This window comes from Oncorhynchus mykiss, chromosome 11 (assembly GCF_013265735.2).
Source record: "Oncorhynchus mykiss isolate Arlee chromosome 11, USDA_OmykA_1.1, whole genome shotgun sequence".
Taxonomy (NCBI): domain Eukaryota; kingdom Metazoa; phylum Chordata; class Actinopteri; order Salmoniformes; family Salmonidae; genus Oncorhynchus; species Oncorhynchus mykiss.
In genome coordinates, this window is record NC_048575.1 from 15571267 (window position 1) to 15594791 (window position 23525).

At 47.2% G+C, this 23525-nt stretch overlaps 3 protein-coding genes across 15 annotated transcripts in view; 2 read left to right on the forward strand and 1 right to left on the reverse strand.

The window, feature by feature from the left end:
- Window positions 1-6: 6 nt before the first annotated feature.
- Window positions 7-17787, reverse strand: cdk8 (cyclin-dependent kinase 8). 2 transcript variants are annotated; one of them, XM_036934999.1, is made up of 13 exons: window positions 17655-17787; window positions 9010-9085; window positions 8829-8939; window positions 7223-7363; window positions 5990-6047; window positions 5704-5835; window positions 5075-5218; window positions 4488-4557; window positions 4147-4219; window positions 3924-4021; window positions 1539-1626; window positions 1233-1385; window positions 7-1080 (listed from the first exon to the last, which is right to left on the reverse strand). In XM_036934999.1, the coding sequence occupies exons 1-13, from the start codon at window positions 17681-17683 to the stop codon at window positions 955-957; spliced, it is 1299 nt and encodes a 432-aa protein (XP_036790894.1). In that variant the 5' UTR covers window positions 17684-17787; the 3' UTR covers window positions 7-954. The 2 variants fall into 2 exon arrangements, with proteins under 2 accessions (XP_036790894.1, XP_021475970.1); XM_021620295.2 differs by lacking the exon at window positions 17655-17787 and adding an exon at window positions 15513-15950.
- Window positions 16018-22634, forward strand: rnf6 (ring finger protein (C3H2C3 type) 6). Of its 6 annotated transcripts, none has more exons than XM_036934995.1 (4): window positions 16018-16322; window positions 17674-17778; window positions 18405-18557; window positions 18785-22634. In XM_036934995.1, the coding sequence occupies exons 1-4, from the start codon at window positions 16259-16261 to the stop codon at window positions 20662-20664; spliced, it is 2202 nt and encodes a 733-aa protein (XP_036790890.1). In that variant the 5' UTR covers window positions 16018-16258; the 3' UTR covers window positions 20665-22634. The 6 variants fall into 6 exon arrangements, with proteins under 6 accessions (XP_036790890.1, XP_036790889.1, XP_036790893.1 ...); XM_036934994.1 differs by having other exon boundaries at window positions 16025-16322; window positions 17674-17829; XM_036934998.1 differs by lacking the exon at window positions 16018-16322 and adding an exon at window positions 16416-16606.
- A 515-nt stretch (window positions 22635-23149) lies between these two features.
- Window positions 23150-23525, forward strand: part of atp8a2 (ATPase phospholipid transporting 8A2) — a 64522-nt gene continuing 64146 nt past the window's right edge. For 5 of the 7 annotated variants that reach the window (XM_036935001.1, XM_036935002.1, XM_036935003.1 and 2 more), the window contains exon 1: window positions 23150-23465. In XM_036935001.1, coding sequence (XP_036790896.1) covers window positions 23165-23465 — 301 coding nt within the window. In that variant the 5' untranslated portion in view covers window positions 23150-23164. The remainder of the gene's footprint in view (window positions 23466-23525) is intronic. The other 2 variants (XM_036935006.1, XM_036935007.1) reach the window with 1 other exon arrangement.

Genomic DNA, 23525 nt, shown 5'->3' on the forward strand with positions numbered 1-23525 from the left:
CCAATGTTAACATTTCCACTTTTTATTGTCAGTATACTTGCTTCATGTAAAATATTTAAATACAATACATGTTCCATATGCCGTCCTCCACACGATTGGTTGGTTTTGTAATGATGAAGTTCTAAGGTTTTGCCCACAGCGATAAAAACAGCTGCTCTCTCAGGCCAACGGAAGCTGCTTCGCCACGTGCTTTTTTTAAACAGTCAGTGAAAACCAAGGAAAACAGATTCAATTAGAAACTACTAATATCAAGTATTTTTTCTTTTGTCATTTTTTTTCCTTTGTTTTTGTCTCAATTACACCCCCAACAAGAGCTGTGGATGGGGCCCATAAACTCCCAGCATGCTCCTGTCAGCAGCTCAGTTCGGTCCCCAGCAAAGACGCCCTCGGAAGGGAGGACAGACAGACAAGAAGAAAGACCGACAGGAGGACAGAGGGGCATGTACTCTGTCGATGCTGGCAGTCACATAGCAGCTTTAGTCTGATCGACGCTTCAACAGGAAGAGGGGATCTGGCTGGAAAGGGGGAGAGCTTTGGTGGAGGTGGTGAGAAGGAAAGGAGGGAGTGGGTAACACCCTGGGTGGCCTTTACTGCAAATGAAGCCACCTTTTGTTTGCTTGTCATGTTGTGGCTTTTGTTAAGTACCAGTTCTGAAGGTTAACTTTATAATGCTCATAGACACAGCGACGAAGAGCGTAAGGAACAAGGGAAGAACCAACTGACAGCATCCGTTCTTCTCCATCTAGTTTTGTGGTTTAGTCTCCATGTGTTGCTCATGGTTGAAGTTGTAATTTTCAGGATGGGCTCATTGTATTTCATACTGGGCTAACGGACTACTGCAGTGAGGGTGGACCGGTGGGTTAAATGTGGGGGGAGGGGCAGGTATTGCCATGGACACACCCACCTCCCTCAGTACATTCTCCCTAGTGGGCCAGGCGAGGGCTGGGTCAGGGGTCAGTAGCGGTGGGTCTGGTGTGAGTACTGCGGGGGCTGCTGGGAGGTAGAGGAGTATCCAATGCTGTTTTGGGGCAGTGATGTGCTTGGTCCGGGGTTCTGGTAGGCAGCATGTGGATTGGAGCGCTGAGAGAGAGATAAGATACCAAATTGTAAATAGTCTGATTAGTTATGATTTGGTGGGATAGCATGATTTTGATGAGTATATAGTATTGCTATGTTATATAGTAGCTGCTTTGTTTGTATGTATGTATGTACGTATGTGAGACTACCCCTACCTGGTAGTCTGAGGTCATAATGAGGCCACTTGAGGTAGTGACGGGCGGGACCACTCGCACCTTCTTTAGGGGAGGGCCCTGTGCGTGGCTGTTGTCAGGGTTACCAGTATGTCCCGCCCCGTTGGTGTGGTTGTTCCCCTGCTGCTGGTTCTTCTGGAATATTAAAAGACACCCAAGGCTTCATCAACCACACACTGGAAATACACTCAAAATGCTCCCTTTAAACCTTTACTCTGTCGATAAAAAAATACACGTATAAATATAACATATATTTTTGACCCAAATGTAAAGCTAAGAGGCACACACATTTCTGACTTTCTCTGCCTTATCCTCTGGTTCCTCCTCTGTCAGGAACTCCCTCTTGGGGTATGGGATCTGGCAGCCTGCAAACACACTGAGACAAACACACCACTTATCTTACAGGGTATAGGACCACATCACTCCAGACATGTAATACATTTGTTATAATGCAATATATGTAGTAAGGGGTTTTGTTGTATTACATGTAGTAATAATGTTTTAGTTGTTTTAATATATACACTGAACAAAAATATAAAACTCAACTATTTCAATGATTTTACTGAGTTACAGTTCAAAGTAAATCAGTCGATTGAAAAATTAATTAGGCCCTAATCTATGGATTTCACATGACTGGGCAGGGACGCTGCCATGGGTGGGCCTGGGAGGGCATAGGTCCACCCACTTGAAGCCAGGCCCAGCCAATCAGAATGAGTTTCTCCACAAAAAGGCCATAATTACAGACAGAAATACTCCTCAGTTCCATCAGCTGTTAGGGCGGCTAGTCTCAGGCAACTACTGACCTGTAGCGCTCACGTCTGTAGCCATGAAGTGCTTTGAAAGGCTGGTCATAGCTCACATCAACAACATTATCCCAGAAATCCTAGACCCACTCCAATATGCATACCACCCAAACAGATCCACAGATGCAGCAATCTCTATTGCACTCAACACTGCCCTTTCCCACCTGGACAAAAGGAACACCTACGTGAGAATGCTGTTCATTGACTACATCTCAGCATTCAACACTAAAGTGCCCTCAAAGCTCATCACTAAGCAAAGGATCCTGGGACTACACACCTCCCTCTGCAACTGGATCCTGGACTTCTTGACGGGCTGCCCACAGATGGTGAGGGTAGGTAACAACACATCTGCCACGACAGCCTATAGGGAGGTGGTCAGGGATCTGGCCGTGTGGTGCCAGGACAACAACCTCTCCCTCAACGTAATCAAGACAAAAGGAGATGATTGAGGACTACAGGAAAAGGAGGACCGAGCACGCCCCCATTGTCATCGATGGCGCTGTAGTGGAGCAGGTTGAGACCTTCAAGTTCCTCGGTGTCCACATCACCAACAAACTAGAATGGTCCAAACACACCAAGACAGTTGTAAAGAGGGCATGACAAAGACTATTCCCCCTCAGGAGACTGAAAAGATTTGGCATGGGTCCTGAGATCCTCAAAAGGTTCTACAGCTGCAACATCAAGAGCATCCTGACTGGTTGCATCACTGCTACCACACGGCAAGCGGTAACAGAGCACCAAGTCTAAAAGGTTTTTCAACAGCTTTTACCCCCAAGCTATAAGACTCCAGAACAGGAAATCAAATAGCTACCAGGACTATTTACATTGTGCCCCCCCCCCTCCTTTTACACTGTTGCTACTCTGTTTTATCATCTATGCATCGTCACTTTAACTATACCTACATGTACATTTTACCTCAATTAGCCTGACTAACTGGTGCCTATATATAGCCTCGTTACTGTTATATTCACCGTTTTATTTATTTACTTTTCTATTGTTCACCTAATACCAATTTTTTACATAAAAATAGCACTGTTGGTTAGGGCTTGTAAGTAAGCATTTCACTGTAAAGTCTACACCTGTTGTATTCGGCGCACGTGACATATAAACTTTGATTTGATACCAAGATTGAACTCTTTGGCCTGAATGCCAAGCGTCACGTCTGGAGGAAACCTGGCTTCATCCCTATGGTGAAGCATGGTGGTGGCAGCATCAAGCTGTTGAGATGTTTTTCAGCGGCAGGGACTGGGAGACCAGTCAGGATCGAGGGAGAGATGAACAGAGCAAAGTACAGAGAGATCCTTGATGAAAACCTGCTCCAGAGCTCTCAGGACCACAGACTGTTGTGAAAGTTCACTTTCCAACAGGACAACGATCGTAAGCACACAGCCAAGACTCAAGTCTCTGAATGTCCTTGAGTGGCCCAGCCAGAGCCCGGGCTTAAACCGTCTCTGGAGAGACCTGAAAATAGCTGTACATCAACGCTCTCCATCCAACCTGACAGAGCTTGAGAGGATCTGCAGAGAAGAATGAGAGAAACTCCCCAAATACAGGTGTACCAAGCTTGTAGTGTGTTACCCACAAAAACTTGAGGCTGTAATTGCTGCCAAATGTGCTTCAACAAGGTACTGAGTAAAGGGTATGAATACTTGTGTAAATGTGAAAATGTCTAAAAACCTGTTTTTGCTTTGTCATTATGGGGTACTGCATGTAGATTGAGGAGGCAAATTTAAAAATATATATTTTAGAATAAGGCTGTAATGTAACAAATGTGGAAAAATGGGTTTGATTACTTTCCAGAATGCACTGTACATGTGTTACAGATGTTGTAATAAATATGTTCTAAAGTTCTATTAGAGTCCTGACTCACTCTGAGGTGGGCAGTGGTTCCTCCAGGAAGTAAGGGTCCTGCATGGCCTGCTCAGATGTGATCCTGCGGATCGGGTCCATAGTCAGCAGCTTCTGGAGCTACACACACAAACGTTAGAGCATGAATAAAACAGAGGGAACGTTTATACAACGTCAGACTGAAGAATGCTATGTAACAACAACGTTCAGGCAATGTTAGACTGAGAAAACTCATTTCAACTCACCAAGTGGAATGCTTTGCTGTCTGGTTTGACTTTGTGTTTCTCCATGTATTTTATAAGGCTGCAGTTTGTATACCTGTGATATACGAACATATTTCAGTTTGTATACCTGTGATATACGAACATATTTCAGTTTGTATACGAACATATTTCAGTTTGTATACCTGTGATATACGAACATATTTCAGTTTGTATACGAACATATTTCAGTTTGTATACCTGTGATATACGAACATATTTCAGTTTGTATACCAGACCACGTCACTTCAGTTTGGATGAGAAGACAAATCTATTATTACAATGATACAAATGATCTTGTTCAGAGCTGGCAGAAAGCCACTCACGTGTTCCTCCTGAAGTCTTTCATCAGAGTGGAGTGCTCCGGCATCTTCTTGATGTCTTCCCAGTCCTTCTCTGAGGATTACATCATCAGACTGTGTCAGTGAGTGCTTCTCTGAGGATTACATCCTCAGACTGTCAGTGAGTGCTTGTACAGGACAGACAGATTGCTTTGGGCTCATACAAGCCAGGCCAGAATAGAACTGTGCCTAGTCATGGTTTAATTACACTCTTGTTCTTCAGTATTATTATATATATCCCTATTTGCCAGGCAGGTTCATAATACACACGTCAAAAATGTCCAAAATCTGTCTTGCCGACCACTTTCTAAAAACGACATGCTGTGTACTAATAGTACTACATACTATTGAGAATTCAGATGGAAGGTTAATAATTTAACACATACTGTACGAGCGACCATTTCAATGCACATAGGCATGTCCTGATAAGTTATGAGTCCCCAGCACTCATGGACAACCCTCTTAATCCAGAGCCAGTTTTTAAGTATTCTCAGCCTCTACATGCTGATTTTGTGGCCTGTGTGTGGTGGATCTAAAGGAGGAAAGGCCCTGCCCCAGCCCAGCTCTCTCACCAGCGGGGAAGCCCATGACGTTGAAGATGCGGTCCAGCTGGTCGTGGTGGTAGGGGTTACTGGTCTTGATGTCCTCTTGGCGACAGTGGAAGATGGGCTCAGACGTCAACAGCTCGGCAAAGATGCAGCCAATCGCCCAAATGTCTGACAGATGCACAGGGAGGATTAGAGATATCAGGGCTCTACAGTGCTACCAATTTGGTTTCATATGACCCAAAATATTTTTATTTTAGCCACCAGTGCCTAGGGGAAAATAATTGTATTTAGTAATTGCTGGCAATTCATCAATACATCGAATATTTCTCAATCTGCACCTAAATTTCTTTGTGCTCCTACATTTTTCAATTTAGGAGCACATGTGCTCCTTGTAAAATATGACCGTGTGACAGAGCCCTGGATATGACAATATGACAGAGCCCTGGATATGACAATATGACAGAGCCCTGGATATCACAGTGTGTTCTAAACCACGCCCACACACCCACTTGAACATGCTCGCACAAATATGCACACACACACACACACACACACAACAGTAATTATCCTAGGATGGTGGAAGAATAGCTCAGAAGTTCAGCTCTTGGTACACAGCACACCCACCCACCCACCCACCCCGTGGTCGTTCTCACCGATGGCTTTGGTGTAGTGCCTGGCACCTAGCAGTAGCTCTGGTGCCCTGTACCAGAAGGTGACCACCACAGGGTCCAGATCTGCTAAAGGCTTCAGTGGTGAGTTAAAGAGGCGGGCAAAGCCCATGTCCGCTGTACAGCAACACACAATAAATAAATAATCCACATAATAATATGATAATGTAGTATAACGCTCAAATAGTGTGTAATGACCAGTGAATAAACTATAGCCAGTCTATGTAGACAAAGCATTATGCTGAAAAAACCAAAACAACCTCCATCGTACCAATCTTTACTCGACCCCTCTCCGGCCCCTCCCCCATCACTAGGATGTTTGCAGGTTTCTGGGGAAAAACAGATTAACAGTTAATATCACCCAAATATTTACTTCCATTATCCTAATACCCACACTGATACACAAACGAGAGGAATTAAGATTAGTTTGGCCGCGTTATGCTGAATAACATATGAATGGTTCAGGTAGTGTCAATGCTACCCTCTGGTGGCGTAACAATGAAACTCACATCGCAGAGAGAAGCATGCCAGGCACCTCCATTTCCTCCACCAGGTCAACTATACAGTGCTCAGCCACTGTTCCATTTCCTGCATCCCTCCATTTCCCCCCCTTTGCTCCCCTATTCCCCCTTCCTCATCCCACACTTTCATCAGGTCTCTGTAGGAAGCAGTTAGTGGATGCCCACTCTCCCCCCACACTCCCCCTCTCTCTCACACAAAGGCCTTTCTCATTTGGGCAAAAGTCTGTCCTCCGTGACCCGGAAACTGATAAGTGGTTGAGGAGAGTGTCAATTAGTTAGGTGAATGGAGGAGTGTCCTCTCCTCTTCGATAGCCTCCTTTCATCGACGATAGGCATGTGTATCCCACCAGTCATTCACAGAAGAGTTTTTATATTTGACCCCCCCCCCGAAGCAGTTTTTGCTTACGAGGAGAAGAGCAGGCAAACATTTAAAATGTATATGCTACTTATCCTTTTATCTATAAAAATGTCTTGCAGGACAGGCAACATTTATTATCACTTTACATTTATTTTGGGATTCCACACCTGTAAAGGTAATTTGCCTGATGAAGCACAAATGGAGAGAATCTAATTTAATACAGGCACATTTTCGTTCACGTTCCCTCTGCTCGCCACCTGTCAATTACCTTTGACATTTTTCAAAAGGAGGCGAGAGACGGAGGAGAGAGGACGCAGGAGTTGAGCAAATCCAATTGAGAAAAGGCCCAGGTCTCTGTGTAGGCCCCAGTTAGCATGCAGGAAAAGGATGCACTCGCCTTCCTTGCCTCCCTACCTTCTCCTCCCTACCCTCTCCCCTGTCCTCTCACCAGGTCGCTCCCCTGTCTAACACCAGGTCCCTCACCAGGTCCCTCACCAGGTCCCTCACCAGGTCCCTCACCAGGTCCCTCACCAGGTCCCTCACCAGGTCCCTCACCAGGTCCCTCACCAGGTCCCTCACCAGGTCCCTCACCAGGTCCCTCACCACCCTCTCCCCTGTCCCTCACCAGGTCTCTGTGTAGGACCCAGTTGGCGTGTAAGTAATGGATGCCGTCCAGGATCTGGTAGAGCAGGGACTTGACCATCCCCCTGGGCAGTTGCAGGGGCTTCTTATTAGCCTTGGACGCCCTGTGGAATTTTATGATGTGCTGTGGAGAGAGGGAGCATCATTATTGTGTGTTGTCAATGTCTGGGTCAATGGATTTAAACAAGTGTGTAAATGTAAAAACAAATGTGCACGTGTGTGTGTGTGTGTTTATAGTGTGGATGGGTGTATCAGATACAAAATCTGTGAGTGTTCATGCAAATCATTCCGTTACTTTTAGATTACTTTCCCCTTAGAGGCATTAGAAGGAGACAAAAATGAATATTGCCAACTGAACGACATCCATTGCAGGATAAAACAATGTTAGAGATTACATAGCTGGCCATAAATGGACGTTGCATTTTACTTTATGGGTTGGTTATGTAGGCTTCTTCTAACCCATTGCTTTCTACTACAGATAATATGATTAGGCTTAATCTTTACATAAAAAATAAAAAGTGTCAGTTTCCAGTCATTCCAAATAATGTAATAAACCTTGATCTTCAACAATAAGACTTATAATTATAGATTATCCAAATGGTTTTACCTGAGCATAACCCAAAAACTAACAACTTATTAGCTTACTTTGTTGTTTATGATTTTGTTGTCATGGAGGACTGATTGGGCTCATTGCGTCGAGCTGAAAAAAAATGCTGCTCTCATTGAAATGCTGATATCTATATAATTTGCAGAGGTTTAAGTCTATCAAAATTGTGTCTGTTAGGCGTGTTTTTTTTTATCAGCACAAATGAGATTGAGCAATAAAAGCCCCACTCGTGGTCTTCTTAAAGTAAACTCGTTTTTGACAGTATGGAGCACAACACCACAGAGTAGTTTAGAAGGGAGGAACTCCCTCTAACTTTTTCCCCCATAAGCACAAAGCAGCTGTTGCATATTTTCACTGGCTGTTCACTGGTTGCAAAAACAGATTGATAGACAGCTTATTCTTCAATTCAACCATTATTGGGTAAAAAAAATAATACACATATACATTTGTGAACAGCCATCCACAACAATCACAATACATGAGGCGCAAACAGCTAAATGAGAGAGCAGCAGTGTGATTCACATCATTGCTCTATGTAGATATCAACACTAATGATATCTGTATGGCCCTTACCGCCAAGCTTTTATTCAAGTTGGATAATCTTTGGATGTCGACAGCAGTCGTACCATTGGAAGACATAGCTTGGACTGTAGCCAACAAAAGCCTATTCCTGCTCTTTTCCCACAATCCATCAAGTGCATTTGATGTGTCATCATAGTGGTCTCGGACTTGTGGTCAGACTCTCTCAGGCAGGACCTTAAATTTGACAATTTGTTCAATGCTGATTTAAATGCCATTGAGAAAACAGAAAGGTGTCAATGATTTTTTTTTCACGCAAACATTTTAAAAGTAATCCTAGAATGAATCATTTCATTTTTCAAAAGTATTTAATCTGATTACTATTACTGGTAACGTTACTGATTACAATTGGTTTTTAATCCGTTCGTCCCCAAACCGGTGTGTGTGTGTGTGTGTGTATTACCCAGAGATCATGCTCAGCATAGTCGAAGAGCAGCCAGACTTTGCGGTCTGCGTGTGACAGGAACACCTTCTGCAGTGAGATCACATTAGGATGCTTCAGCTCCCGCAGTAACTAGAAGAAGAAACATTCATTCACACAGACATTATGGGATGTCTGCTCTTGAACTAAACAACACACTTACCGCAATCTCTCTGCAGGCCGACATGGAGATGCCAGTGCCTTCAATCTGCTTGAGGGCGTAGTCCTTATCATCCTTCCTGAAGACAGAAAAATATACAGCATCAACCAAAGTTCACTACAGTTCCCATGGGGCCTTGCTACACTGAGACACAGAGGCCAGCTGGCAGTTGGTGGTACATGAGTGGCTGAGAGGGCAAAATGCTTAAATTTTCTCCAGATTTATGTCATATAATCAAGCTCACCCCCATACAGTAGAGGGGAAACATACTATGGCAGCTGGCAAGGGACACACAAAGTTAGGTTAGCCCCTCACTAGTACAAACCCCACCCCTCCATCCGGCCCAAATCATCTCATAAACTGCTCTTTGTGCCTCCTCGGGCCATGTTTCAACTCCAGTAGAACAAATGAGGGCATGAGAGGCTCGTAAACAGCAATCTCCTACAATAAACACAAACATCTTTGCACACTTAGGGCTGGTTAAAACACGGTTGCAACCACCAGTCAGTCTGGCCATGTTTTAGACCCGCTGCTTGGTGGGTCTGATTTGTGTCCTGAGGGTCCAGTTACAGTAAAGGATCTGGGCTGGATTAAACAAAACATGGATGATCTGGACTCCACTTGATGAGTTTAGACTGGATTGGATGGGGTTGGACTAGGATGGGGCCAGGAGGACTGGACTAGACCACCAGACTAGGATGGGGCCAGGATGGGGCCAGGAGGACCAGACTACTAGGATGGAGCCAGGATGGGGCCAGGAGGATCAGACCACCAGACTACTAGGATGGGGCCAGGAGGACCAGACTACTAGGATGGAGCCAGGATGGGGCCAGGAGGACCAGACCACCAGACTACTAGGATGGGGCCAGGAGGACCAGACCACCAGACTACTAGGATGGGGCCAGGAGGACCAGACCACCAGACTACTAGGATGGGGCCAGGAGGACCAGACCACCAGACTACTAGGATGGGGCCAGGAAGACTGGACCAGGAGGGTGGACTAGACTAGACCACCAGACTAGGATGGGGCCAGGAGGACTGGACCAGACCACCAGGCTAGGATGGGGCCAGGAGGACTGGACTAGACCTCCAGGCTAGGATGGGGCCAGGAGGACTGGACCAGACCACCAGTCTAGGATGGGGCCAGGAGGACTGGACCAGACCACCAGTCTAGGATGGGGCCAGGAGGACTGGACCAGACCACCAGTCTAGGATGGGGCCAGGAGGACTGGACCAGACCACCAGTCTAGGATGTGGCCAGGAGGACTGGACCAGACCACCAGTCTAGGATGGGGTGAGGAGGACTGGACCAGACCACCCGACTAGGATGGGGCCAGGAGGACTGGACCAGACCACCCGACTAGGATGGGGCCAGGAAGACTGGACCAGACCACCCGACTAGGATGGGGCCAGGAGGACTGGACCAGACCACCAGACTAGGATGGGGCCAGGAGGACTGGACAGACCACCAGACTAGGATGGGGCCAGGAGGACTGGACCAGACCACCAGTCTTGGATGGGGCCAGGAGGACTGGACCAGACCACCAGACTAGGATGGGGCCAGGAGGACTGGACCAGACTAGGATGGGGCCAGGAGGACTGGACCAGACCAGGATGGGGCCAGGAGGACTGGACCAGACCACCAGACCAGGATGGGGCCAGGAGGACTGGACCAGACCACCAGACTAGGATGGGGCCAGGAGGACTGGACCACACTAGGATGGGGCCAGGAGGACTGGACCAGACCACCAGACTAGGATGGGGCCAGGAGGACTGGACCAGACCACCAGACTAGGATGGGGCCAGGAGGACTGGACCAGACCACCAGACTAGGATGGAGCCAGGAGGACTGGACCAGACCACCAGACTAGGATGGGGCCAGGAGGACTGGACTAGACCACCAGGCTAGGATGGGGCCAGGAGGACTGGACCAGACCACCAGACTAGGATGGGGCCAGGAGGACTGGACCAGACCACCAGACTAGGATGGAGCCAGGAGGACTGGACCAGACCACCAGTCTAGGATGGGGCCAGGAGGACTGGACTAGACCACCAGGCTAGGATGGGGCCAGGAGGACTGGACCAGACCACCTGACTAGGATGGGGCCAGGAGGACTGGACCAGACCACCAGACTAGGATGGGGCCAGGAGGACTGGACCAGACCACCAGACTAGGATGGGGCCAGGAGGACTGGACCAGACCACCAGACTAGGATGGGGCCAGGAGGACTGGACCAGACCACCAGACTAGGATGGGGCCAGGAGGACTGGACCAGACCACCAGACTAGGATGGAGCCAGGAGGACTGGACCAGACCACCAGACTAGGATGGAGCCAGGAGGACTGGACCAGACCACCAGTCTAGGATGGGGCCAGGAGGACCAGACCACCAGACTACTAGGATGGGGCCAGGAGGACTGGACCAGACCACCAGACTAGGATGGGGCCAGGAGGACTGGACCAGACCACCAGACTAGGATGGGGTGAGGAGGACTGGACCAGACTAGGATGGGGCCAGGAGGACTGGACCAGACCACCAGTCTAGGATGGGGCCAGGAGGACTGGACCAGACCACCAGACTAGGATGGGGTGAGGAGGACTGGACCAGACTACCAGACTAGGATGGGGCCAACGAGGACTGTACCAGACCACCAGACTAGGATGGGGCCAGGAGGACTGGACCAGACCACCAGACTAGGATGGGGCCAGGAGGACTGTACCAGACCACCAGACTAGGATGGGGCCAGGAGGACTGGACCAGACCACCAGTCTAGGATGGGGCCAGGAGGACTGGACTAGACCACCAGGCTAGGATGGGGCCAGGAGGACTGGACTAGACCACCTGACTAGGATGGGGCCAGGAGGACTGGACTAGACCACCAGACTAGGATGGGGCCAGGAGGACTGGACCAGACCACCAGGCTAGGATGGGGCCAGGAGGACTGGACTAGACCTCCAGGCTAGGATGGGGCCAGGAGGACTGGACCAGACCACCAGGCTAGGATGGGGCCAGGAGGACTGGACCAGACCACCAGACTAGGATGGGGCCAGGAGGACTGGACCAGACCACCAGTCTAGGTTATGGCTGTATTGGGACAGAAAGGGAAGGACAGGGTGTCTGCAGTCTGAAATTAGCTATTTTCCTTCATGGCCTCTGTATAAAATACCTTTATTGTAATAGCATAAACCTAACCAGTCCTTTCACTGGTAATAATTTATGAAGGGAGCAAGAAAAGAACAATACACTTAAGACAATGGGAAAACTGGAATAAACAACATTGCCTGGCTGAAATGGCAATGATATGGTCTACATTCTTGGATACATCTGCAGTGGTTTTTGTCTCAGCCAGACACTAACATGTTTAGGCTAAAACGTTCAATGCAATAAAAAAATGTTGTGTCAAACTAGGTCTATGCAATAGGTCTATGCAATTAAGAGCCTAAGGTAATTAAACCAGAATAGAAAAACAAACTAATTTGGGGATTGCTCAAAACCCATATATTCTAGTATTTTTAATAATTTATTGGACATTACTATTTAGGCTATGAATTGCATTACAATGGTTCTCAGCATTGGTCTACATAAATTAGTCTAGCCTATTTAAAAAAAAATTCAAAACATCTTTGGTTGAAGAGAAAACGTAATCGAGACATGTATAGAATAACATTGTTTGCAAGTTTTACAGTGCTTTTACTCCATTTTGAAATAACGGCCTGAGAATTGGTGAGATTGCATAAGCTCCAAGGTTAATAGGCTGTAGGGAAAACTAACACCCATCATCTCACTTATTATTGGCAGACAGAGACCGTCAATCATAACATTCTGCAGCCTCAAATAATTAGACCACAGTAAAACACTTCTATCAACAGAAATAACCCTTTTACTTGGTCATGAGACAATAGCATAGTATGGATGCACGATATCGGAATAGGACGATATTATCTAAAAACGCCGGCATCGGCCTGCGGTCTAGCTTAACGTTGATGTGCAAAACCGATGTCAAAGCTGACGTGCGTACGTATAACATAGGTAGATGACGTAATGACGCCACGAAAAAAACTGCGCTATACAGAACAAAAGCAGAAAAATACTAAGCGCACACTTCTAACAATTAAACAAGTTCAAGTTGAGCAGTCATTTGAAAGACTAAGAACATTTCAGCGAGACAACAAAGGCGAAATCCATTAACGCCAAGATAATGGAATTCATTATACTACTTGATATGGGCGTCACTGCTATTAGCTTCACGACTGACATTTGGATCAGCGACGGCAGCCCCATGAGCATGCGGAGTCTGACAGCACAGTGGGTCAACAAGGATTTCGTACTGAGGAGAGCCGTATTGCATGCTCAAGAATGTGCTGGTTCTCATACCGCTGCCGCCATTTCAATGGCATTTGATAACATGAACACACTTAGCACCATTTGAACAACTGACTGGAGAAATAAGCTAACCCTCTGTCATGGCACTGAAACGCCTGCTCAACAAAACTGCAGACAGACCGTGGAGTTAACTTTACAAAAGTACTCGAGGCTGTGAACAAGTGATTCGGTGGTATTCTCTCTGAGCCTCTTTACCGTGTCGCCACCATGCTCGATGCTAGGAACAAGGACCGCTACTTCGATGCAGACAAGAAACAGGGTTTACGTGAAATGTTACAGAGACAGCTGGACAAGATGGAAACGGACAAAGTGACAGTGCGCACCGAGGAAGAGAGGCCACAGACAGACAGAGCTGAAACTTCACTGCTTGACATGTGTGATGAAATCCTGTTTGAGAATGAAACGACTGAACAAATTAACAACGAAACAGCACAGCAAGTAAGTGAATAAAATAGGTTTGATTATGTTTTACAGGTAATGGGGGCATACGTAAATGCCAACAAAATAACTTTTTGGTCAGTGTGGTATGGTGTGTGTATAACCTTTATTTAACTAGGCAAGTAAGTTAAGAACAAATTCTTATTTACAATGACTGCCTACCACGGCCAACGCTGGGCCAATTGTGTGCTGCCCTATGGGACTCTCAATCACGGCCGGATGTGATACAGCCTGGATTCGAACCAGGGACTGTAGTGACACCTCTTGCACTGAGATGCAGTGCCTTAGACCGCTATGTCCGTGTGTGTTAACTATTTAACTGTACTAGAATGCTTAAAAAAAGGACACTAAAATGTAAAATATCAGATATCAGTATCGGCCAAAAATGTCACATCTATGCATCCCTACAGCACACCCTACAGCATAGTTTTCTATTCCACACTACATACTAGGGAGAAAAGACATGATAGTAAAGAGAGTAACATGGCCAATAGAAGGATCACTTTTATTATCATGTCCATCTCATCTATATGAAGGGGGCCTCTTCACTGTGTTAATCCATGCAGAATACCTGTATACATTTAATGTCCCTCCTTTTGAGATTTGAAACACTTTCCTTCTATTATTAGAGGGGGTGAGATTCCTCCATACAATGTAAAGTGCTTGTAAAGTGCCATACAATGTAAAGCACACGGTGATAAAACTGCTTTCTGTAAATCCATTATTATGTATTGTGTAGCCAGACCGATCCAGACACCTCAAACCCGCCAAACCAAACATTCCCTGCGCGCGACTGCACCTGCCCCTGACTTGCTTGGCTGCGTCTGTAATAGGCTATCACACAAAGGCTGGCCTACTTCTCTCAGTTTGTTCATATTACTGCGAAAATATTATATCTCGAAATGCAAAAAAATGATACGGCATAATTTGATACAAAAATATCCTCGTTATTCTGTTTGGAGCTAGACTTGCTTGATGACTGCAATACCCCACATACAATGTTGTTACAACATCCCCCGCTCTGTTCCGTTTCATCTGCGAGCGCAGGCGTCATTTTAAAACTATACCGGATTTGAAATGCATTATACTAGCATACTAACTACAATACAGCAAGGTTAGCTGGTGGATTTAGCTAACATTGCACAGCTGTTAGTTACTGAAAGTTGTGGCTGCGACGCGTGATGCATTGTTCTCTACCTTCTTTGCCTTTTGTGCTGTTGTCTGTGCCCAATAATGTTTGTACCATGTTTTGTGCTGCTACCATGTTGCTGTCATGTGTTGCTACCATGCTATGTTGTTTTAGGTCTCTCTTATCGTGTTTTATTTTAATTGTATTGTTAATCCCAGCCCCCGTAGGAGGCTTTTTAGAGGGCCGTTATTGCAAATACGAACTTGTTCTTAACTGACTTGTCTGGTTAAATAAAGGTTCAATAAAATAAAGTGCTGGGCCACTGATGTCACTGCTCAAATCAGCTTTGTCATGGAACTCGAGCCCCTGTTCTCCAAGTGCTATGACGTACTGAGTTTATTCAGTTGGTTCTTTAAAATGTTCCTCGTACTACGAGTTACAAATAGGTGTAACGGAGAGGGGGCCTTGAAAACAAGTGCAACCAAGACAAACCGAGTTGTTTTATTGGGAGACTAGTGGACCTGAGGGCCTTACTGGCTCTCATTATCAACTCACCCATCTTTTCTCTTTGCTTTGTATACATGACCGTAGGTGCCTCTTCCCACTTTGCATCCCTCGTATTCAAACAGGTCCTCGACACGTTCTCTCTCTCCGGTCAGCATCACTTTGAAATCGTAGTCCATTCTCTCTGTGGTTTAGGTCAATTATCTTCTGCTTCCTTTTAAAGCGCCGCTTGGGAGGCAACTTACTTCACAACCCCAGTTAGAATTTGTTGTTGCCTTCCTTCGCGTCGCTCTCTCCTCAGCCCTATTTCCACATTTAACGGCTAGGTTTATGTTTACCAGAGAAGACGCAGGTTTCTTATCGGCGACGACGGGCCAGGTATGGGCAGTAAAACTAGCTTCCCCGTTCTCTTGTATTATCTTGCTACTGCGTTTCTCCAGCCGGTATCACTCTGGAGAACTGAAAACCCACGCACGGCACTGTCGTAAAATGTCGTTATTGCACAGAAATGGACGGGCTATATGTTTAGAACACCACGTGGATTTTAACTCTTTGTAACGTGAAGGGGATACAAATTGTACTATTCACACAAAATCATCACGTTTTATGATCAGAACTTTGGTGCTGGCATCTCTGAAGCCAGTTCAAGTGTTTCCTCTACACATTTCATGACAATTATGCCACTCCTTAATCATAATCTGATGTTGGATATCCAAAATTAGATAATTCTGGCGTCTAATAAAAAGGCATAAAGAGGAGTCAAGATATGCGCACGGACATTGAAAAACGGGGGGGGAATGTCATTGCTATCTATTCATATATTTACCTTCAGACTGCTTGGAGAAAATGATCAACTGCGTGGTAATGTAAAATACATTTGTGAAAAAGAACCTGTTTCAAATTGAAAACAGTCCTCTTCACAATTAAACACAAATGAATAGATTGATTTTGACACAACAATTATCTGTTATAATCGGCACCTTTTAATAATGTAGTCGTGCCGTTTCGTAAGGTAGGAACTAATATGACACTGCTGGTCTTTGATCGAACAGTGAGAAGTGTAGCACAGTTGGTCCCATCTTGGCTACATTGTAATTAGAGCGGAGAGGGAAGCAAACGCGTCGATATTACAGCTGCTGTGTCAGGTACAAAAATACCTCTACATTTTGTTGTCAACTCCATATTCTCGAGCTAAAAAACTATGTTTAGGTTGAGTATTGTATACACTCAGTTCGTGTGTTACTCGTTAAAATAATTGTCTTATTTGTTGGCGAAACCTTTCACCAGATAGCTAGCTGGCGACAACTAACAAATGCGTTGCGCATTCAAAATGACAGCTCGCCGCTTTGAAAGGCAATGTGAAACCGGCGTATAGGTGTGAAGATTTTTATTAGTTGGAGACGCTTATATATTTCTGTTGCAATGGTTAGGGGACGATTTTTTTGTCCTCTACATAGTGAACTTACATGGAGCCCGACTATTCTTTGTCATGTCCCTCCTCCGACGTGGCTGTGTGATCGTTCCTGCGTCGGTGATTGGTAGCTAGTAGGATGACACTAGCGTCAGTTTTTTGGTCCTTTCTCCTGTGTTCTCCAACATGGCATGTTTTGTAGAGGCTGGAATATTTCTCTAAATGGCATGATTGTTGCCAACTGAATATTCATTGCGGTCTATTGGTGTGCCATCGATGCTGTTGTGGAGGTTTCTGAATCTAAGAAGGTTAGCCTGCTAGATGTCGGATCTCAGGTTTGATTTTTGTAGCCGATTTACTAAGTAGTTGATCAGCGACTAGTGCGGGCGGAGTAGAGCTCAGTCACATAAAATGAAGTTGATAAAAACGACTTTCAGCACCCAAAGAATAGTCCGCAATTACGCAGAGCAATGTCTCAGCCGACCTCTTACTGGCCATGTCTCATCCCACAGCAGAATGGATAGTGTTGTTTTGACATGGTTTATGTGAAGGCGTCTGATGTGGTAATGTCACAATTGCATTGATCGTTAAAAAAAAACTGACCTGAGGTTTTTCCCCAGGGAATTGGAAGGTCTGTAAAGTCTCGTTCTCATCCATGTTTGACAGTTGTATAGAATCAAAATATCCGTGATCTCAACTTAATGATTGAATGATGGATGTATTACTAAAGCAGTACCCAGGTAAGTTCCAGCCAGGTGTTCCACATTTGACACCCCACCTACCGCCCTCTGTGTGCCACAGCGGATTCCATGGTGATGGACCCTCCTAGCGGGCGAGACGAGCGGCGGCGTCAGGCAGAGCGTCTTCGAAGGGAGGAGGCGTACTATCACTTCATCAACGAGCTGAGTGAGGAAGAGTACCGCCTTATGAGAGATAGCAACCTACTGGGCACACCTGGTGAGAGGAACCTAGTACACCTAACTTCACTAGAACCCCTAACGCAGGGTTGCATAGCTCCAGGGCAGCAATGTCTGCTGGTTTTCCTCATTGTTTTTAAATAACTGGCTAATTTGTACCAGGACAACCACGGGATAGGCAACTCCAGTCCTTCAGTGTCCTGATTGGTCTCACACTTTTGCCCCTCCAGCACACCTGACTCTAATAATCAACTAATCATGATCTTCAATTTAAAATTAAATTAGTTTAATCAGCTGTGTTTTCTAGAGATGGAGGAAAGGTGTGACCACTCCGGCCCCTGAGGACTGGAGTTGCCCATCCCTGCCTTATCCAATTAGTGGCGCTAATTAATGCCATGGAGAAACAATAACCATAGGACTGCAGCCCTGTCCCAACCCAATAGACTGAAACCTGCTAATGCACCCTAATATAGGCCTACACACGTTGTGTAATAAAACTATCACATTTTATAATGTAATGGCTTCATGTTGGCTACTAAGGGCTGAAAATGAATCTGGACAATCAAGCATATAAGTCCTCCATCTTGACCTAAAAGGGGACATGTTGTTCCCCAGGTGAGGTGACAGCGGAGGAGCTACGGCAGCGCCTGGACGGGGCAAAGGAGCGTGTATCATCTCAGCCCCGCCCTGAACCACTCCCACAGAACACTGAGGCCGGAGAGGAGGAGGGGAGCAGCGTTGAGGGGGAGGAGAGCGAGGGAGGGGCAGGTAGGAATAAAGAGCTATAGCGGTGGTCGTGGTTCTATGGGCTTACTGTGGGAAATTAATGCTAAAGGGTCTGTATAACCTAAACTGACAGATTGTTAAGGGTCTCAAAAGGTTCATGGCCTAATTGCTGCTGTATACTCACTCAGTTCATTTGATTTATTATTGATCAAACTATTACTAGATAATTACAACTGACTCAGTTCAGTAACGAGCTGCTGTCTGTATAGCTACTGCTGAGCCGGGAGCAGAGACGTCTAACGGCGACTCACTGCTGGAGTGGCTGAACACCTTCCGACGCACAGGGAACGCCACGCGCAGTGGCCAGAGCGGCAACCAGACGTGGCGCGCGGTCAGCCGCACCAACCCCAACAGTGGAGAGTTCCGCTTCAGCCTGGAGATCAACATCAACCATGAGCAGCCAGAGCCAGGGGAGCACAGTGATGCCCCCGACCCCTCAGAGCTGTCTCCTGTCCCCCCTCCATCCACAGCCTCCTCAGCCTCCATACGCACTGCCCCCTACACCCCTGCCCGGCCCTCCCCCTATCCCTTACCTCGAGCCACCCAGGGCAGGAGGGCTCAGATCCGCCGTACACGCAGTAGTACCACCATCCCTCTGACTCCCGCACCCCTCATCACACCCCTGCCCCCCCCTACTGCTCTAAGCGGTACAGCAGCCCTCAACCTCCCACCACCCCCAGTCCCCATCACCCCCCTTATCCTTCAGGATCAAATAAGCCCTCCACAGCTCCAACCCCCAAGCAGAGCTTCCTCCCCAGGGGAGGGGCAGGATGAGGGGGTTCCTACCCTGGACTTCCCCCGTGTACCGCCCCAGTCTGGCCCCCAGGTGGCGTCTGTGGGGCGTGAGCCTCGTAGCAGCAGGACTCGATCTCGCGGCCGGACCCGCAGGGCTGCAGCAGGAGGTGGGACTACCTCCCGGTCGTCTAGGAGACGCAGCCGCTCCCCTCTTCAGAGAAACCCCGCCCCTAACTCGGCTACCTTGCCTCCTAGTGGTGGGAATGGAAATGGTGTCTCTAATAATGGCCACACTGCTGAGCTCGGAAACAGAACTGCTTCTGTCTCCATGGAGACCGGTGAGGCCGTGTCAGAGCCGGCTGTACTAGCAGAGACTGGCCCAGAGGCAGGTGAGCAGGAGGGAGAGGCACACTCGGCCGGGTCGGGGGGTGCAGGGGGGGTGCGGCGCCACCCCACCATCATGCTGGATCTGCAGGTGCGACGCATCCGACCGGGAGAGAACCGGGACCGGGACAGCATCGCCAGCCGAACCCGTTCCCGGGCCCGCGCCGCCGAGAACACTGTCACCTTCGAGAGCGACAGCGGGGGCTTCCGGCGCACAATCTCCCGCTCGGAGCGGGCCGGGATCCGGACCTACGTCAGCACCATCCGGATCCCTCTGAGGAGGATCAGTGAGACTGGATTGGGGGAGCCCAGCTCCACCGCCCTGCGCTCCATCCTCAGACAGATCATGACCGGCTTCGGGGAGCTCAGCTCCCTCATGGAGACGGAGGCTGACGCTGAGACCACCGAGGGTACTCCCGGTCACCAGGACCCTGCAGGACCCAATGCTAACACCAACACCACACAGACCTACCATAGCCACAGTAATGAGAGTGGAACTGTGGCGGGAGGCCAGGCAGGAGAGACAGACACGGAGAGAGAGGGGGGGGGTGATGAGGAGGAAGGACTGCATGGGAGGTTAGGTGGGAGTGACAACAGTGGAATCCCAACCCCCGACGACGGTCGGCCGATGAGCAGGGACACAAACAACCTGGTAGAGAACGGCACGCTGCCCATCCTGCGGCTGGCCCACTTCTTCCTGCTCAACGACGAGGAGGACGAGGAGCACCCGCGCGGCCTGACCAAAGAGCAGATTGACATACTAGCCACGCGCACCTACGGCCAGGCCAGCCTGGAGGGGGAAGCTGGGCGCGCCTGCAGTGTCTGTATCAACGACTATGCCCAAGGGAACAAGCTGCGCCGCCTGCCCTGTGCCCATGAGTTCCACATCCACTGCATCGACCGCTGGCTCTCTGAGAACAACACCTGCCCCATCTGCAGGCAGCCCATCCTCCCTGCTCACCAGGACTGACCCTGCCCTGACCCCTTGAATCCCCTGACCCCAGAACACCACCGGCTCCACCTCGCCCCCTGCTGGCCGAACTGAGCATGCCCGAGCAGAGAGGACGGTACATGTACATAGCGCTTTAATGTTTTAATTTACCATTGAAATATTAATTGTGTTCACTCTGAAATGGTAGAACCCAAAGGGGTGGGGGGTGGCTAATGCAGAGAATTAAAGTGTTATTTTTTTTAGACTTATTTTCAGCACCTTTGTTTTTTTTAAATGTATTTTCTTGTCTTGTTTCTCTTCGGCCTCTGTCACGATGCTTCTGAGGTCCACATTTACAGATAGCACTTAGCTTAAAGAGCTACTAAAGCTAGCCGCTGCTGATCAGTCTCAAACTCTTTCACCTGATACGCTGTGATGTCACAAAATGGACTACAGCAATCAGTCAGTCGCTTCTGTAGATTTGATTTGGTTGACGATGTGTAAATATGTCACTACCGCCGCCTGTGTTTTGGGGTTGGGAAGAGTCATCCTCGTTGCATTTAAGCGGAAAACATTAAGTTAGAGCTAATATTGGAATCCTTCAATTTAAAGCTCCAACAACCCTTTTTAAAGTGTCCTCTATCATGTGTATGTGTTTGGACAAAGGCTATTGTGGTTCTATTTGACCTTTTTAATTACATTTTACTTGGCCAGTGGTCCCTAGGATGTTGTTGATGTCTGCCTACCTGTTCCAGCTCTTTAAACCTAGCCATCGAACCCCATAGATCCACGGTGGATGTCCAATAGTTCTTCAAATTAGTTTCAGCCTTTGACACTATTAGTAACACAAGTCAGAAAGAAACATCTTAAGCAAAAAAGTGTGTGAGGTAATTTAGCAGCAAGCACTTGTAGTTGGACTCGTCTGTTAGGGAGACAGGCAAATAATGCAATAACATGAAGGAGGAATGGAAGGACCGTTTTGCGTTGTTAAATGTTTAAACTTTATAGTGCTGTTCTCTTGTTTACTCCTGGGCATTGATGAATAATTCATCTGTTGGGAGATCCCCAGACTCCTAAACTCCTCAATCATCATCCCCTACTCTAACTCACACGTGTCAAACTCATTCCACGGAGGGCAGAGTGTCTGTGGGTTTTTGCTCCACCATTGTACTTGATGGATGAATTACGGTCATTAATTGGTAAGGAACTCCCCTCACCCTTGTTGTCTAGGTCTGTCTAATTGAAAGGAAAACCAAAATCCTGCAGACACTCGGCCCTCCGTGGAATGAGTTTAACACCCCTGCTCTAATGTCTGTGTTTAAAGCCCCTGCTTTGGGAGAACGTGCCTGTCATGGCCTGATTTCTATCACCTAAGTAATAGTTTCCTTCCTCCAAACCTGAAAGGAATGACTAGGTGAAAGCAAAATGGTGGAGCCTCCTCTCAATCCATTTTCTACATCTATCCAATCCTTTCAGATCAGTGTCTTCCTCCATTAGCCTGGCTTAGATCTCAATTGGCTTTCCCTGCAGGCCGTATCACCCTGTTACCACCAGAGGCAGTGTTCACAACTACAGTATGACATGGTGAGGACTGGAGACCAGTGGTATTGGTGTCCATGAAGGGCAGGGGGGTTTAATGTCATTTTCATACTAACTTTGTTCCAAGCAGACTCATTAGACAGGGATGTGATATAGGAAACAATGCTCTTTCTGTACTGAAGTGTGTGTTAGCGCTGAAGGAAGTGATAAAACAGAATGTCTAATATGGTTCTGGAGAAGCATCAGTCAGTCGCCTGAATGTCCATTTAAGAAAGAGAGGGTCTGTGGCCACCGAAATTCAGAAATGAATATTTATTCTGTTCCTATTTAATGAGAAACAAACTTTGAAATATTGAATGTGTTATGTGATGAGATTTTAAAAAACAGTTAAGATGAATATGTATTCTGTTACTATGTAATATAAATAAACACAAGGGGTTTCTTCTGCTCCTTAACAAGGGAATTAAATACAGCTTTGTTATGCCTGGAGTTAATTTGTGAGCTCTTTATTTGCTTCCCACTGGGGACTTTGTTCCTCCCACGGGACCACTGTCTTGTCCCACATCTCCAATGACATTCTCTCCCAGTGGTGTGAACAACTGTACCTCCTATCATATCATGACAAGTCTGGGTTTTTACTTTAATTTGATTTAAATGGCTCTTTCGCTCAGTAGGCTAGAAGTTACTCAGGCCTATGCAATTAGATGAACCTTACACTAAGTAGGACAGTGAGGTTATGATCAAAGATGCACATGTGAAATGGTTAAAGTTCCGAAGTGCTAATAGCCATATTCCCTAGTAGTTATCTATTTAGCCTACCTCTTGAAGTGTTGGCCTTTCTGCGTCTATGGCCCGACTAGGTTTACTGACTGAGTTAGGCTATTCTTATGCTTGACGTGATATTAGACTTAACTTAGGGCACACACTCAGCTACATGAATGTCCAATTGAAGCAAAGTGAATCAGGATGAAGGAACGAGATTCACGCGAGGATCCTACTTATGCAACGGATCAGGCTTTTTGTGATCTTGGCCGAGGACGCGCGCACGCACAAACACGTCTCACCCCTATGCACGCTCTCGTCACTGCTGAGCCGACCCATCGCCGTCCCTCGTCCAACGATCGAACATGATTCATCTCCCAGCGAACGCAGCCTTGTCCCGGGCCCGCATTCCCCCGCTTTGTACGTGAGCCACCGGCATGCCAGCGCCCCGGCCGCCCTCTTCCAGGCCAATACAGACCCCCGGCTCAAGATCAGGATGTACTTCAACCGGCGATCGAAGAAGATCCACAGCGAGGGAGGTAAGCATGACAAGAGGGGCGGAGGCATGTAGCCTATAGTACAGTAGCTTATAGTACAGG

What these genes read in the sequence shown, in the direction of transcription:
- rnf6 (XM_036934994.1), top strand. Translation starts at nt 16,259, where the DNA reads ATGTCATTGCTATCTATTCATATATTTACCTTCAGACTGCTTGGAGAA. An exon ending in AGAAAATGATCAACTGCGTG is followed by an intron (nt 16,323 to 17,673) that starts GTAATGTAAAAT and finishes TGTGTGCCACAG; the next exon opens with CGGATTCCATGGTGATGGAC. An exon ending in CAACCTACTGGGCACACCTG is followed by an intron (nt 17,830 to 18,404) that starts GTGAGAGGAACC and finishes GTTGTTCCCCAG; the next exon opens with GTGAGGTGACAGCGGAGGAG.
- cdk8 (XM_021620295.2), bottom strand. Translation starts at nt 15,640, where the DNA reads ATGGACTACGATTTCAAAGTGATGCTGACCGGAGAGAGAGAACGTGTC. An exon ending in ACAGCAAAGCATTCCACTTG is followed by an intron (nt 4,022 to 4,146) that starts GTGAGTTGAAAT and finishes TTGTGTGTGTAG; the next exon opens with CTCCAGAAGCTGCTGACTAT. An exon ending in TTATGACCTCAGACTACCAG is followed by an intron (nt 1,081 to 1,232) that starts GTAGGGGTAGTC and finishes TCTCTCTCTCAG; the next exon opens with CGCTCCAATCCACATGCTGC.